The sequence below is a fragment of the Eschrichtius robustus genome, chromosome 20 (genome assembly GCF_028021215.1).
Source record: "Eschrichtius robustus isolate mEscRob2 chromosome 20, mEscRob2.pri, whole genome shotgun sequence".
Lineage (NCBI taxonomy): Eukaryota > Metazoa > Chordata > Mammalia > Artiodactyla > Eschrichtiidae > Eschrichtius > Eschrichtius robustus.
The window spans coordinates 7,017,342-7,034,364 of record NC_090843.1 but is presented as its reverse complement, the minus strand read 5'-3'; the positions used below and the strand labels follow the sequence as shown (position 1 = coordinate 7,034,364).

The window sequence follows — 17,023 nt, the reverse complement described above, 5'->3', positions numbered from 1 at the left end:
CTTCTTTTCTGGAGTGCCCTAGGTCAGACTGGCTCTTAAAACTCAACATTACGTGGAGGTAGGGAACATGCAGTATCACACAGTGGGATTGATCAGGTCTGGCTTCGACTATTTCTATGTGATTTTGTATTACTAACTTAACCTCTAAGCCTCAGGATCCCCATCAGTAAAACAGAGATTTTACCACTGCCTCATGAGGTTGCTGAGGGCAAGGGTGATTTAAAAGGCGAGGGAAGGCTTCCCTGTTGGCGCAGTGGTTAAGAATCCGCCTGCCAATGCAGGGGACATGGGTTGGAGCCCTGGTCCCGGAAGATCCCACATGCCGCAGAGCAACAAAGCTGGTGAACCACAAAGCAGGTGTGTGTTGGGAGGAGGGATTTCAAAATCAGTACAGCAAGGAGGGTCCACCCCACGGGGTACCCTGCAAGGCAACGTGACTGGCCTAGCTGGTACTCAACAAATATGGAAACTTCCAAGAGCCTGCTATTTAGAGCTGTTCGGCTGCCAATCACGGGGGTGGTGAAGCTCAGGCTGTGCCCCTCCCCCCCATAGATAGCTGTGTGATGGGAGGCGGGTGTATGAGATGCACAGAGACAGGACCATGGCTCCATTTCTGGTTTTAGATTACTGGTGCGTTTTTTTATTAAAGAAGAGAATAAAGCATTTGTAAATATATTTCTCTCATGTATACTTCAAAGATGACGCTGGTCAGCAGCTACAGAACCGGGGAGCAAACAGGCAGAAGCCCTTCCCCCACCCGTCCCATCCCACCCCACCCCCTCCACCCTAGATGCCGGAGACACACGGATGGCTGGGAGCTGCCTAGCTCCAACGGACGAAAGGTTCCAAGATGTGTGAATGGAAGGACCAGCTGACAGCTCTCATCACAGTGCCGCCCGGAAAGCAGGGTGGAGCCTCCAGGGAGGTTGGGCAGGCTTGTTAAGAAAACCCCTTTACCCCTTAGAAACAAATAAGGCATGAAGGTTCCCCACTGGGCTCCCAGCACAGAGGCCGGGGCTACCGACTTCCACTGTGTTGTATGGCTCCTCTGATTTCTAGGGTCTCAGGAAGAAGGAACTGGGAGCCCTGAAGAATTTCTCAGGGCAAGCTGGGGACCTGGGCATCTCTTAGCTGAAGCTCTTAGCTGAAGCTGGACCTTCTGAAGCCTTAACAAAAGATTAAACCCCTGACCCAGGTGGGTCCTCAAAAGCAGGCATTGTATGGGAAGGAGGAGACATGTTCCCCATCTGGTCCCATTTCAATACTGCCCAGTGTGGGGTGAAACTCTTGGGCGGGCCCCAGTAAAGGAGGGCAGGGGAGGATGCTGGGACCATGGGCTGGTGGCACACATCCAGGACATTCTGGGGGTGGCAGGCATGACCTGCGGTGGGGTGGGCCTGGGGGGAGCATGGGAGTGAATGAGACACATCATGGTCCCTGAGATGGGGACAGGCAGAGGCCAAGCTCGGTGAGTCAGAGGAGGCATGCAGAGATAGGGGGCTCCCACTGCCCAGACCCCTGGAAGGCTTGATACCCAGAAGGCATTTCCGGGGCTGGAACCCGGGGAGGCTGGCTCTGAGCTGATTGGCTACAGATCTGCAGTGGGCTGAGGATGTCCAGGGAGAAGCCTGCCCTCACCAGGGCTGGAGTCGGGGCCGCTCGGGCCTGGCTCAGGCTTTCTGCTCTGCATGGCAGGGGCCCGTCTCTGACCTGGTCAGGACCCTCGAGGTGGGACAGCTGGTGCTAAGGGAATGACAGCACGTCACAGCTGGAGAAGCAGTGGGTGGTCCAGGAGACCCCTGGAACCTGCAACATCTGGCTCTGGGGTCCCCCTTCAAGTGTTTCCAGTTGTGGTGAGGGGTCAGGGAGACCCTGCCTTGCAAAAAAAATCTCTAAAAAAAAATATAAATAAAAAGAGAACTTTGGAAAAAAAAGCCAACTGGTCCAGAATGGCTTTCAGAAGCCTGGCCACAAATCTGAGAGCAAGGCCCAGGGTCAGGGAGTGGGGGCTGGGAGAGCGGGGAGTGGGGACATTTGGCTTGCAGACTCTTGGCTGCGCCTTTGGGCTGGCGCGGGGTGGTGGAGGGTCCTGGGAGGCAAGAGGTGTTGACAGCCTCCCCCGTCAGCAGGGAACGGGTGTCCCCCGCGTACTCCCTGGGTCAGAGAGCAGCCTCCCTCTGGGGTGTATTGCTGCTAAAGGGCTCCCTCTCTCACCAGAGGCTGCACAGCCCAGGTAAGAGGGACCGCACGGCCTGATCCTGGGGGAGGCCTCTGGCCGGGGAACCTTCACTTGCTGCTGTGCGTCTTGACTTTGGTGGCGCTGATGTCGGCCTTGGTCTTCTGGATCCTGGAGAAGATCTCCTTGAAGAGCGCCTTGTACTCGGGCTGGCTCTGCTCCAGCCGCTTGTCCACGGCCTCCACGTGCTGGCTCAGGCTCTTCTCGCCCGCCTTGGCCTCCCCCTGGCCCTCCTCGCTGCCCCGCAGGTCCCTCCACGAGCTGTCCCGGGAGACGGGCCGCGAGGTCTGCACGCCCGCGTGCCGCACCCCCGCCCCGTGCTGCCGGCACTTGCTCAGCAGCTCCTCGTACTTCTCCAGCAGCGCGTGGTACTGTTCATCTACCTCGCGCAGGATGGACATGCCCCGCTTGCGCACGCTGTTGGCGTGCAGCGTGAGGTGGCCCACGTGCCGGCTGGCCGGGTCTTTGGCCACGATGGCGTTGAGCGCCGTGTCGCTGCAGCTCTTGCGCACGGTGTGGCCCGGGGACGCGGCCGGAGAGGAGAGCCCGTCCTGGGTGCCCGAGTCGTCCCCACTGCCCGGCTGGGGGTCGTCGGCTTCAGGCGCCTGGGTGAGGGGCGCCAGCAGGGCCTCGGCCAGGTGGTCCTCCCGGCCCAGCAGGTAGGTCTTCGCCTGCTTCATCTGCTGCAGCTCCAGCAGCTCGGCCTCCAGCTCCTGCACGCGGAGGCGGCAGCCCTCCATCTCGCACAGCTGCCGCTCCAGCTCCGCGTACTCCCGCAGCACCGCCGCGAACTCGCGCTCCGCCCGCTCTCTGCGCTGCCGCTCCTGGCTCACCTGGGAGCGCAGCACGCCCACCAAGGTCTGCAGCCGCTCGTTCTCCTGCTCCAGGGGCCGCGGGCCCAGCTCCAGGGAGGAACTGTGCAGGCGGAAGGCATCCTCGCACCTGGGAGGGAGCAGGGCCAGGTGGGCAGAGGGCGGTGGGCACGGCCAAGGCCCCGGGAGCCCAGCCGCATCTCTCTCCCCCATGGGGTTGGATAGTCTGCCCCCGTAGAGTCGCTCTCGGCCTTTCTCCCCCTGCTCTCTGCCCTGGGAGGTTGCCCTTAGCTTCCGTCAGGTTTCCTGGCTCTCTCTTGGGTTCAGCCAGTGGGAGGCACGGGCAGGAGGGCCAGGGGGATGGGGGCAGAGGGAGGTCATGGGGAACGTCTCCCCCTGGGCTCCTTCCCTGGTCACTGTAGACCAGACAGTGCTCTCCCTGCCTTCTAGGTTCCAGTAACCTTCCTTCTCCTGGTCCCTTCAGGCCTCAGGATGGTTAACAGCTCCTTGCTATTGCAACCCCAGGGTGCTGCAGTGTCCCCCTGGTTTCCCCGCACCTTGCTCACGCCTCTTTATTAAGCACTCCTCAGTTACTCTGGGCGGAAGCTATCTGTCTCCTGCCAGGACCTTTATTGAAACACCCACTAAATACACCGTGTGTACAGTATTCTTACATTAGGAAGTCATCCTATTCAAAAGACTTAATGAGAACTGAAAGGTATAGTTGTTAACCCCTCCTGGGTGAGAATTCTGGCTTACTAAACAAACAGGTGACCTTGGATAAGACACATGATCTCGGAGTTGCAATTTCCTCCTCTGAGTAGCGGGGACGAGAAACCACACCTTGCGGTATTGCCGTGAGAATTAAATCACTTGGCAGAGTGGTGGGCACACGGCCAGTGCTCACAAGCGCCAGCTGCTGTCGTCAGCAACGGGAGCAGCCTCTCCGACAGCCCGGAAAACGCGGCAGCTCTCGTTCCCACCTGCTGCCTGGCGCCTACCCGCCCTTCCCTGCCATGGTTGGCAGCCCCGGGCACTCGGAGACGCGGTCCAGGGTCCGGGCTGCTGCCCTCGAGGGGAACCCTCACCTACCGGGGGCTGGCGCACAGCTCCTTGAGGCAGGGGAAGGTGTGGATGGTGCGCCGGCGCTCCCGCTTCTCCCGCCGCACTCGCAGGTGCTCCAGGTCCCGCAGCTGCTCCACCTGGGCCTGCAGCTCCTCAACCTGGGTCTGCAGGCGCTCGATGGTCTCCGTCAGCCTGGGGATGGGGTGGGGGACACACGCATGGGAGGGACTTTAAGGGGACGGGGCCAGCCCTCCTCACTGCAGCCCTAGGGGGACTTGGGGGCTGGGGACAAACAGGTGACCTTGAGCCATGCTGCCTGGTGCTGAGGTCAGACAGGGAACTCCTTGTATGCCCAAGGACCCACTCTTTTCCCCCACCTCCCAGGCCGAGCTGACCATTTCTCCTCCGTGTCTCCTCAGTTCCTTGTACACCCATCTAATCACTCATCACCCTGCACTGCAATAAAATATTTACGTGTCTGCCTTCCCTCCCAGAGGGCGGGACAGTGGCTTTGCATCCCCATCACTGTATTCCCCAGTGCCTAAAACAGAGCCTGGTGTGTAGCTGGTGCTTCAAGAAGGTTTGTGTCCTGAATGTTAAGCCAGCCCAAATGGACAAGGGCAAACTCACTACCATCCCAGGTTCCCAGACCTGGGCTTCTGAAAGAAGGAGCCTGAGTCACACCCACTGGTCAATACGCACCCCATGTACACCCAGCCCTGGGCCCCTCCTTGGCCACCCCCAGCCCCCGGCTCCCAGCCCTCCACCCGGCCCTCACCCATGGATCTTCTGCTGGGCAGCCTTACTCTCCAGCACCAGCTTCTGGTTGGTCAGCTCCAGGTCTCGGGCCGCCAGGTCCAGCTGTTCGTACACTTTGGCGTGCTGCTCATTCACGTGCCGCAGCGTGTCCAGCTGTTTGGTCAGGTACTGGGGGTGGGGGTGGGTGAGTAACCTTTCAGAACTGTGTTGGGGAAAATGTCTCCACCTGGGCCCTCCTCCCACTTCTAGGAACAGGTTTGCTTTGGGGTATTCGTCTGCAGCAGAGGGAGGGGTCGAGATGGTAGTGCAATAGGGCTGCCTGGGACAGTTGTGCAGGTTGTGAACTGCACAAGGCTGTTGGGCCAAGGCTGGGTCTGCTAAGAGGGCACCTTTTCCTAAGCTACACAAAGGTACACACGGGCCAGGGGGTCCTTGACGGGTGGCGGAGCCTGTGCAGGGCCCGTGTGGCCCCTCACCTCAATCTCCTGCACTTGCTCCTCGTTGGTGGAATACATCTGCTGCAGAGACTCCTCCAGCTCCTTGTTCCTCTCCAGCAGCGTCTTCCCCAGCTCCGCAGCTAAGTGCAAGTCTTGGGGGGGAGGGGGCAGAGGGTGGGAGGAATATGAGCAGCTGAGAATGAAGTTGGAGGACCCCCCGCTATTCCTGTTCTGAGCATTCATTCTGGGCTGGGCCTCTGGGGACCCTGAGAGAACCAGGACCCAGGGGCCGCCCCTGGGGAGACTCCAGGCCTGGAAGGGGATGTAAGCCACAAGCTAAGCCTGTGCATTGGCTGTCACTTCTGCCTGGAATGTCCTCTCCCCAGACACTCCCAGGGTTCACCCCTCTCTGCCTTTAACGTCACCTTCTCCAGGAGGCCTTCCTCAGACATTGACCTCACTGACTTCAAAATTGCACCCTCCCCCATCCCCCACTCCCTCCCTGCTTCATTTTTCTCCTGACCTCATATCACCACCTAATTTACCAAACAATTTGTACACTTATCTTGTTCATCTCCCTTGACTAAATCGTAAGCTTACAGGGCAGGGATTTTGCCTGTTTCAGTCACTGATGTTCCTAGGACCTAGAACAATACCTGGCACAGAGCAGGTGAATAAGAAATCTTTTTTGAAAGAAAGAGTGAGTGGAATGTGATAAGAGCATCAGCAGACATAGGGGCAAAGTGCCCTGGGATGATAGGTAAGGGAGAGTTCACGCAGGGGACAGTGGGAATCTCAGGCAATAAGCAGCCTTGGAGCTGGGTTTGGAAGGGCGGCTGGAGCTCACTGAGAGGCGGAGGGGCAGAAGGGCTTGCTGGGTGTTAGAACTGGACAAGGCTTCAAGGTTCTTTGGCCCAGGACTTCCCGGGTGGCACAGTGGTTAATCCGCCTGCCAATGCAGGGGACACGTGTTCGATCCCTTGTCTGGGAAGATCCCACATGCCCCGGAGCAACTAAGCCCACGCGCCACAACTACTGAGCCCACGTGCCACAACTACTGAAGCCTGTGCACCTAGAGCCTGTGTTCCGCAGCAAGAGAAGCCGCCGCAATGAGAAGCCTGCGCACCGCAACAAAGAGCAGCCCCGGCTCGCAGCTGGAGAAAGCTTGTGCGCAGGAACGAAGACCCAACGCAGCCAATAAATTAATTAATTAATTAATTTAAAAAAAAAAAGAGAGAGAAAACAGGAAAGTAAAAAATGGTGCAATAAGGGCTTCCCTGGTGGCGCAGTGGTTGAGAATCTGCCTGCCAATGCAGGGGACATGGGTTCGAGCCCTGGTCTGGGAAGATCCCACATGCCACGGAGCAACTAGGCCCGTGAGCCACAACTACTGAGCCTGCGCGTCTGGAGCCTGTGCTCCGCAACAAGAGAGGCCGCGACAGTGAGAGGCCCGCGCACTGCGATGAAGAGTTGCCCCCGCTCGCTGCAACTAGAGAAAGCCCTCGCACAGAAACGAAGACCCAACACAGCCATAAATAAATAAATAAAATTAAGAAAAAAAAAAAAATGGTGCAATAAAAATAAATATTAAAAAAAAAAAAAAAAGCTCTGGCCCAACCTCCTTGTTCTATGGATGACACGTTGGAGAGGAAAGAAGAATAACCTACCCAAGGTTTCATTACCTGGGTTATAGCCACATTGGAAGCAGAATTCACATCTCCTCACCCCAGGTGGGTACCATTTGGTCCTAGTGACACACGCCCCTCTCCAAAACCTTCTCCTTTCCCTGGGCAGCAAAACCAACTTCTTCCCCCAGTAGCCCCGATTCTTGTACCCCATGGGACCGGAACCTCTTCTCCCCAATCCCAGCCAAAGGTAAATGAACACCTATCAGAGAGGTCGGGAGAGAATCTGGCCTGTCTTTAGGGGGCTGTATGGTGGGAAGGGGGAGGGGTTAGAAGGGAATGGTAGGTGCTGGAATCCCTAAAAATTCTCTCGGTGGGTCTGAAGCTGGGCGAGGGTACCTAGACATTTGGGGTGGATATTTCCCCATATATAGGCCTAACTCCTTTTAGAAGCAAAGGGTAATATATAAAATAGATAACTAATAAGGACCTACTGTACAGCACAGGGAACTCTACGCAATACTCTGTAATGACCTATATGGGAAAAGAATCTAAAAAAGAGTAGATATACATACATGTATAACTGAGTCACTGTGTTGTAGAGCAGAAACTAACACAACATTGTAAATCAACTATACGCCAATAAAAATTTAAAAAAGAAACAAAAGTTAATGTTTGTAAATATAGTATTATTTATATTTAAATATATAAATATATGTCTAAGGGAAGCCTAGGATCAGACTGTGGTCTCAAAGAGGAGGTCAGATCAATTTATGTTGTGTGCTTGGTGGAAATTCAGCAAGACCACCCCTAGTTCGTGACGAGGGAGGCACGCCAGCTTCCTGCTCTCTGTAATAGGATGGCGGACATTTGGCTCATCCACAAACGCTATCAAGTAATTCACGTATACATGAAAAAGAACAGAGGGTCACACTCATTAACTTTTTTTTTCCCCTTGGGAACTGTCAGGTCGTCTGTGACGAGGCCACTGCTAGGGATGCCGCCTCCTGCACTGGCGTGGGAGGACAGGCTCTGTGGGTGGCCTGCATGAAGCCCCTGAAACTTAACCTTGAGTCCAAGGTCAGAGGCAGAGTGAGGAAAGGCCAAGAACAACTGCACTTTATGTTCTTCCTTCCAGGTGAGCATCTGAGCTGTGTGTGTATTCCTACTGCCAGTGGGGTGGGCTGGGGCAGCTGCAAGTCATACTGTAAACCGGGGATATTGAAGGCAGCGAATGTGACCCGGGCCGCTTAGCGATTCCGAGATGCGGAGGAAGGGAACACAGTAGAAGCGGCTTGGGGAGAATCTCAGAGACTGTCTCAGGGAAACGGGATCACAATGCAAGCTAAGCTGGTCCGAGCTGCCAGGAGGGATCATGAGAGAAGTCTAGAAGCTGCAGGGCAGGGCGCTGAGTGGAGCCAAGTGCTGGGGAAAAGGACACCAGCTAGATGAGGGCTGGGCACGGCTTCAGGGAGGGTGCAGCTCCCCCTGGGCCAGAGGGGGAGGGAGTCCTGGGAGTGGGAGAACGGGGGAGCTGGCTAAGCCAGAAGTGGAATCTGGAGTAATAAACAGCGTGTCACAGCCAGATTAATGGTTACACTGGACCAGGCCAAGGAAGGTACTGAGTCTGAACTGGCATCTCCCCTGCGTGGACCCCAGCATTTTCTGGGGTCTCCTGCAGTAGGCTGCAGCAGTTTTGCCCTCTGAATGCCAGCAGAGGTGTTGCCCAGGAGCAATGCCCCAGAGCCCTAGACAGAATGGATGGGAGCCAAGGGGATGTCTTTGAAAACAAATCCTGAAATCCTACTGTCCCTCCTGGTTGGGGTCAGGGTGGGACCCCCTAGACTCCAGAGAAGAGAGGTAGGAAAAGGACAGAGGACAGACATAGGGAAGAAAAGACCATGACAAAGCGGGCAGAAGGAGGCCAGCTACCACCTGGCAGGGCTGCAGGGGTCCTGTTCACAACCTCTGGGGCACCAGTGTCAGGAACCCTGGGTCCGCAGAATTGGGGTCCGGTCACCTCCCTCCCCTCGCCATGTCAGAGCTCTCCCCTGAGGCTGAGACTCAAGGTCAGGAGCCCAGGACCTCAATTCTGTGACTCAGCAGCCATCTCTCAGCCTGGAAAGAGGTACCCACAGGGCCGGCCACACCTCGTCCAAGGTGGGGGAGGGAGGCAGGCAGAGAGAGAGTGCCAGCGCTTAATAATTAATGGTTTTTTCTATTTTTACAGGTGCTCATGGCAGCGGGCAGAGGGAACACAGTGAGAAAGGAGGGCCCTGTTTGTCCCAGATGCCTGCCTCCACTGGGGCGGAACAGCATCAAAGTCAAACAGGAGCTTGATGGCCAAGCATCTGAAAGTAAAGTTGGGGCCCGTCCTCAGGGGAGTTGGGGCTAGCTGAGAAAAACCATGTCCTGGGACACTCAGAGGCAACTTGGGGGCAGCTGGGCGGGAGAGAATTTGGGGAGCGGGTGTGCGGAAGGGGGGGAAGGAACAGGCACACGATCCCCCACGTGTCTGGCCTTTGGCCCGCGCTCACCCCACCATCCAGCCCTCCGTGCTGGTCCCCGTGGGGTGCCGCAGCAGCTGTGCCTGGGACTTCCTCCGACCCCCACCCCGGCACTCCAGATAATTCCTACTTTGCAGTCATGCGTGGTCTTTTCGCATGGCTCTGTGCCTTGGTACAAGCACCCCCTCCACTTCGACTGCCGGCCTGCCTTCCTCTGCCGGGGCGGGGCGGGAGGGCCCTCTTCACCCTCCGGCTCGGAGGGGTGTATAAACCTTTACGCGTCTTACAGCAGAAGGCCCTCATGTCTGTTCTCACTGTCCTCAGGGGCTCACTGCTGCAGACCCCCTGTCGCTCCGTCACAGGTGCTAGCCTGATCCCATTTCTGCCTCCTCTGCCGGACTGTGGAGACTGCGAGGGTGGAGATCACGTCCCAGGCTCAGCACAGCACCTGGCCCACGGCAAGCAGACGTTTGGCTTCTGGTGGAAAGCTCCAGTTCCTTCTGAGACTGTCTCACTTCTGGTTTCCCTCCTCGTTCCTTGGCTCTGGCTGCTACTCAGGCTACGAGGCAAGGCTGACTGCTGCAGACCAGTAAGGCCAGAAAAGCAGGGGCCTGTGGGGCCCATTCCCGACCCCGGACTCAGAGCATGGCTGCCCGGCCCAGCTGGAATCTCGACATCTCTCTCCCTCTCCGGATGCAGCACATCTCCCACCCCTACTCCCTAGCTCCTTCCTCCCACATCTGGGCCGGGCACAGTGCCAGAGACTTCTTTAGGGGTGCGGGAATGAAATGAGACAGCAACAACATCAGCATCTGCCTCCAAGGAGGCCATCTTCCCAGGCACTCAGCTTCCAATCTTTCCTTCTAGGCCCGCCTCTTCCATGAAGCCCTCTCACTGCATCCTATCATCCCCACTCAGTTACAAGCCCAACTCCACCTACTCAGGTGCACCCAGGAGGCCAGGGCTGGGACTACTCCCAGCTCCCAGGATAGTGTCCGACACTTAAGTGGAGCCTGATACGTGTTTGTGTAATGTGAGGTTTTGGGGGTAGTTGCCCAGGATGGGGAAGGGGGGTGTTGCAGCCAGGACTGGGCATTTCACTCCAGGCAGGGAGGCTGAGGGTAGCCTCCAGGACACAGAGGCGCGGTCCAGCCCAGCACCCCCCCGTCCTACACTGGTCCCCCAGAGGCTCTGATTAACCCACGGTCCTGAACACAAGGGCAGCGCCTCATCTACCAGCAAATGTGGCCACGTGGGGATGTGGGTCAGGGCCGGAAAACAAAGGCTCCAGGATCTGGCTAGATGCCTCACATGAGGGCAAAGGCAGGCGTCTGGGCCCCAAGGATGGAGACCCAGAGCAGAGGGTGTCTGCGCACACTGAACCAGACTGTGTCCACACCCACCAGGCTTGCTGGGTGACTGTGGTCACTTCTAGAACTTGTTTCCTAGCCCCTCCAATTCTGACCATCCAAGAATGAGGCACTTTTCTTGGGAGAAGAGGTTGGATTTGATCTCACTCCAGCAGGCCCTGGCCCTGACCCTCTTAGGCCTCCTCCTCCTTCCTGTCCTAACAGCCCCGCCCCCTACTTGGAGTGACGTCACCTCGGCCACCTCATCAACCCCCTTCCAGTCGCCCTCTCTGCCCTCAGATGGGAGAGAGGGGAAAGTGACTCCCTGCTTACTCAGGCTCTGATCTGGGGCATTGCTCGGAACTCCCAAATCTGATCCCCTCCAAACCTTGAGACATTTGGGAGAAGGCCAGCAGGGGAAGGACCAGGGGACTTCTCCCTCTGGAAGGCAGATTGGACTCCTAGTATCCTCCGCTTCTCCATCGGCAAGGTGCCGGCACCCCCATCACCTCCCTGGGTAGAGGGGGACGGGGTTGGGGAAACTTTCTAGGAGCTCAGGAATCCTGGCAGGGAAGTGTGCCGCTGGATTTGGAATGGGGATAACTTCCTCCCCCCTCGGCCCCCCAAAACCCCTTTCAGCAAAACATAACCAAGGAGCCACCTCCTGACCTCCAAAGACTTCCAGCCAGTACTCTCAGACTCCCCCAACAATGCCCGGGGCGCCGGGGCAGTTCCTGCCTCTAAGATGGGGTGGGCGAACTGGGTGAAGTATGCCCCTGTTGTTCGGGGAAAGAGGCAGACCGCTGCCCCCATTTTTGCAGGTCTCCACGGGTCTGGTTCGGGTCTTCCCGGGCAGCGCCCTCTCTCTCCACGTCCCCATTCTCCAGACGCATCTCCTCCCTCAGTCCGGCACGCCGGGTGCAGCCCAGCCTTCCCCGGGGTGATACCGCCCAACAATGGAGAAGCGGACAGGGGTCGCGGGGCGCACCCCGCTTTCCCGCCCCCTTTGCTCACCCTGCTCCAGGTCCTGCTGGTCGTACCAGGGCTCCTCTTCCTCTGCGGTGAAGTCCTCCATCCTGGCGGCCCTCCGCATGGCCCCGCAGGCGGCGGGCTGCAATTGGGCGCTGCGGCGGCGCGGCTCAGGGCCGGGGCGCGGGGCCCGGGACAATGCGGCGGAGGCGGGCCGAGCCTCCCGCGTCGCGGACTCGGGCTGCAGTGCCCCCGCCCGCGCCGCGCCCCCTCGCCATCGGCCGCCGGCCTGGCGCCCGCACGGGGCTGGCTCGCTGCCGCGGTCTGGCCCGGCTGGGGTCCTGCGGAGCCCGGGGCACCGGGCGGTAGCTGCACAAAAGGTGGAGGGGCGGGGACGGCGGGCGGGACGGCGGCAAGGAGGGCCCAGGCCCGGCCGGCAGGTCTGGGGCGCTAGGAGCGAGCGGGTGGCGCGGCGGGCGCCCCCTGCCCGACTCCTGCCCGCGCTACCCCCGGCCCGCCCGGCGACACCCGGAGCCGCCGCTGCATCTTGGCGGGGTCCGCCCCGCTCTTCCCGAGCCGCCCGCTCCGCGGGGTGGGGCCAGCCGCCGTTGGCCAATCAGGAGACGTATGCAAAACTGGAGGCGGGGCCGAGGGCGGTATCTCCGCAGTGTCGAGGTTCGGCTGTTGCTGAATCAACCCCACCTTCCCTTCACAGCCGACTCCAGTTTACATCTCAATGCCTAAAATCATTTTATCTTGTTTACCTACTGTTGTCTCTCTCTCCCCGTTGATCTCCTGAAAGCAAGGATCTTGTCGCTCTTGTTCACAGCTGGCTCTTCAGTGCCCAGAGCAGGCTGACCTACTGCTACCTTCCATGGAGACTCTTTGAATGAATGAAAATTAATCGGAAATTACCTTTAAGAAATTGTGTTTAAATGCCTGTGGCCTGAAACCTCACGCTAGGAGTGGTGAACTTTGACTGTTACCTGCATTCTGGGCCTTTCCCTTTAAGGTCCTGTTTCCCTCTCCCTGGGATTCATATCCTATACCCAACTATATCCATTAAACTATATACAGTGTCACTTATCCGAGCATTCTTTCCTTAAAGGAGTTTTCAGACTCAAGTATACATGTAACTCACTTTTATTAGGCCCCACCATGTGCTGGTACTGTTGAAGCACCCTGAGTATAACCGACTCTGAGTATATGTGGCAAATACATCAAACAAAGGACTTGTATCCAGAATATAGAAAGAACACCTGCGAATCCACAAGAAAAAGAAAAACAGCCCAGGAGAAAAGTGGGTAAAAGACTTAACCAAGCACTTCACAAATGACCTAAATGACCCAATAAACATGTGACAAGTTGTTGAACTTCTTGAGAAGGAGCCACGGTTGTTTCTGTAACAAATTACCCCAAATTTAGTGGCTTGAAACAACACAAACTTATTATCTTACAGTTCTGTAAGTTAGAAGATTGACATAGCTCTCGAAGACTGAAATCTAGTTGTCTGCAAGGCTTTGTTCCCTTCTGGAGGCTCCAGGGAAGGGTCTCTTTCCTTGCCTCTTCCAACTTCTAGAGAGGCTGCCCACGTTGCATGGCTCATGACTCCCTTTTTCCATCTTGAACGCCATCAACAGCAGGTGATCCTTCTCACACTGGATCACTCTGACTTGTCCTGTCTCCTTCTGCCACTTTTAAAGACCCTGTGATTACATTGGGCCCACCTGGATAATCCAGCATAATTTCCCCATCTCAAGATGCTTAATTTAACCACATCTGCAAAATTCTTTTTGCCATGCGTAGTAACATATTCAAAGATTCTGGGGATTAGGTTGTGGTTATCTTTGGGGGTCAGGATTCCATTTACATAAAGCTCAAAATTGGCAAAACAAATCTAATCAGGATAGTATTTGGCCTTGGGGAGACATATGGGGGAACTCTGAGGGGCCAGGAGTGTTTTATTTCCTGATCTGGGTGTTGGTTACACACAGGTGTGTTCATTTGTGAAAATCATTGTCCTGTATACTTACGTGCACTTCTCTGAATGTTATACTTTAATAGAATAGTTTACTCAAGAAGAAGGAAAAAAACACCCTATGGCTAAGACACAGGCAGTTTCTGCTCTTGTGTAGCTTACATTCTAGTGGGGATAAATAAATGATTACAACCTGCAATGTGCTGTGAAGGAAATTAACAGGCTTCTGTGAGAGAGTCTGGGGGAAGGTTCAGGAAAGACTTCCCTTAGAAGGTGACATCTAAGCTGATACCTAAAGGATAAGATGGTGCCAGCCATGCCAAGCTCTGGGGGGAGAGTGTTCCAGGCAGAGGAGGCAGCAAGATCAAAGGCCCTAAGAGCTCGACATATATTAGAAACTGATGGAAGCCCAGCATAGCTGGAGTGGAGAGGATAGAAGACAGATGAATTGGAGTTAGGGCCATGGGAAGGAGTTGGGATTTTTTTTTGTTCCCAGGTAGACAGAGAGGACCAATAAAAGGCTTTTCGTTTTCAGTTGTGAAATATCACTAGCAAGTTTGGAGCATGGATTGGAGGGGAGCAAGAGTGGAAGCAAGAAGACCAGTTTGGAGGCTTTTGTAATCATCTAGAAGGGAGGTAACGGTGGGATGGGCAAGGCTGGTGGTAGTGGAAATGGAGCGAGATGAGAAATATTTGAGTTGTAGAACTAAGATGTGCAGATGAATTGACTGAAGAATCAGAGTGATGCCTTAGACGTCTGGCTTCAGTAACTGGGCGACAGTGATGCCATTTATTGAGATGGGGACAAAATGAATCTAAGGGACAAGCAGGTTGGGTGGCTGTTCCACAGGGATCTGGTCACAGTCCAAAACCACCAAATCCCTTCCCATGTGTTCATTTCTTCATTCTGCAGCTGTGTGGAAATGTACCCACAGGAGCCAGGGAGTTTAAGGAGTTGCCAGAGGAGAACAGGGGCAAAGGGCTGAGGGCCACGTCCTGTGCAGTGAGGATGCTAGCAATGAAAGGCAACCCCTCAAGCTGAAAAGTCACCACCAACCCCTGCAGCTAAGGTTGGTTTCAGCGATGACTTAGAAGACCCCCATGTTTGAAAACATCCAGCTCCTGGGTCATCTCTCAGCTTTTGGCCTTTACCACGCTGACCACACCCTCAGCATGACCCAAATACCCTCCCTTCCTGTGGACACCCTCTACCGGCCCCAACCACAGAAGCATTGCCTGGCAAGGATAAATAAATGTCACAAAGGCTGAATTCTTATTGCTGCCTGAGCACGGGGTGGAGTGATTCAGGCTGGAGTCCCTGGATCTCATGGGGCTGGTGTGGGGTGGGAGTGAGCTGAAGCTGGGCAACCAACTCTGCCAGGTTGGTGGAGCCTCCCTGTCCCCTCTGCAGGGGACAGAGGGTAGAGGCTGGGGTGGCTGAGGGGTGTGGTGCCTGCTGCCTGCCAGGCTTGTGCTGGGCCCTTTGCCTGGGTTGGTTCATTTGAACCCCCTGGGTTGGTTCATCGGTGGTGCCCAGTGGTACCACTCCCGGTGCCTTCAGGGCAGACTTGGTATTTTCTAAACTATGCCATGAGGAGGAAAATAAGATCTACCTTTGAAGAAGGAAATTCCTCAGCTTCCCTGAGCTATCAGCCAACAAGCCCTGGGATCCATTTCTGGTCTTTCCTCTAAGCAGGGCAGAGTCAAGCCCAGGGGTGGGAAGTATAAACTACCCGACCTTGGTAACCCTCAGAGCCTGGTACCTCATCTGCGTGTCAGGCAGACCTCTCTCGTGGTGTTCCTTGTCAGGGGCCTCAAGGCTCGATGCTGATGGTCAGAGCCTCGGTGGATTCGATGTCCCCTCAGCCTTGGGCACTATGATTCCCCTGGGGTCAGTTTCACACTCGGAAGACCAGGAACTCTCCCCGAGCTCTCACACGAGCTCCCGAGAAATGCAAGCCCAGATGCTGGATTTGGGACCAGAGCACAGATACGGAACCCCGGGAGAGCTAGGATCCCGGACTTGGAGATGTAACCGCCCTCCCCGAAGGGCGTGAGCGCTGCCCCCTCCGCCCCCAGCCCAGCCCAGCCCACCGGAAATGACGGCGCGTGCGCAGGCAGCACTGACGTTAGAGGGTCCCGGCGCTCCCAGTCGCAGGAGTCACCCTGGGGGAGGGGCAGGGTGCCCAGCCCGCGCCTCTGCGCCGTCGGGGTAGCCACTGACACCACACGCTGCGCATCTTGGGTGCTCCCACCCCTGCAGGCCGCGCTACCCTCCCTGTCCCCAGACCCGTGATTTTAGCGCTGGGCTTACATTGCACTGAATGATCTCGCCCCATCTGTCCCCTCCACCATTCTGAGGTCAGCGCCTGGCGGGGAAAGGCACTCAGTACATTTCAATGAGTGAGGTCATCTGATGTCCAACCCCCCTTCCCCCGTACACCATCGGAGTGTGTCCCAGACAACTGTCTGTTCTGAAAGGGGAATTATGTTAGAGTCTCACAAGTCCTTGTGGTCAGGAAGTGCTTCTGTGTGTCTACCCCAAATCCCTGCAGTTTAAACCCTCCAGGCCTGTCATCAGCAGTGACCTTTAGGATGCTTATGCTGAGGGTGTCCCTCCTGTGGGGTCATTCTTACTTCTCCTCCTTTGATACCTCCTCACGGGGTTGTTGGGAGGGGCTATAAACTCTTGGTCTGAGTTAACACAGACCAAGGGCTTAGAACAGTGACTGGACCATATGAACACTATTCAGTGTTTGCTCTTAGGATCAGTATTATTGTAACATTTTTTACCTGGAGGATCCACTCCTTGCCCATCACTAACCCTCTTCTGGCGGGGCTCCTGACGGGGGTGCTGGGAAGACTGTCCAGGGACTTTACCTTCCTGGTGGGGGGTCACGGGGGCAGGTCAGGCCTGCAGTCAAGGCCTGAGACACAGGCCTAAGAGAACTGTGGAGAAGCTCCAGGCACATTTGCTCACTGCTGGCTGCCTGGGCTCCCACTGCAACACAGCACTTGGTCCCCTGTATGGGATCCATCTGGCTCCCAGCAGACTAAAAGCTCCTTGAGGGCAGGGACTCCAGCTGGCACAGAGCAGGTACCTGATGAAGGAACAAATCGATGCTCTAAAACCAGTGGCAGAACCATATTCCTTGGCCCTCCTTCTTTATCCATCTCCACCCCAGAACAGATCCACTTGCCCTACCTGAAAGGCTCCTAAAGGCACTAAAAAATGAATCTGAAAAACAGTGGGTGAAAATGTGCCTTTCCTATTGACTGAAGCGGA

The 17,023-nt window shown here is 56.2% G+C and overlaps 1 protein-coding gene across 1 annotated transcript; it reads right to left on the bottom strand.

The window, feature by feature from the left end:
• Positions 1-780: 780 nt before the first annotated feature.
• CDR2L (cerebellar degeneration related protein 2 like) lies at positions 781-11,999 on the bottom strand. The gene is made up of 5 exons (XM_068531037.1): positions 11,805-11,999; positions 5,349-5,461; positions 4,892-5,040; positions 4,141-4,305; positions 781-3,178 (listed from the first exon to the last, which is right to left on the bottom strand). Exons 1-5 carry the CDS (start codon positions 11,881-11,883, stop codon positions 2,287-2,289), a joined length of 1,398 nt encoding a protein of 465 aa, XP_068387138.1. The 5' UTR covers positions 11,884-11,999; the 3' UTR covers positions 781-2,286.
• Between the last annotated feature and the right edge of the window lie 5,024 nt (positions 12,000-17,023).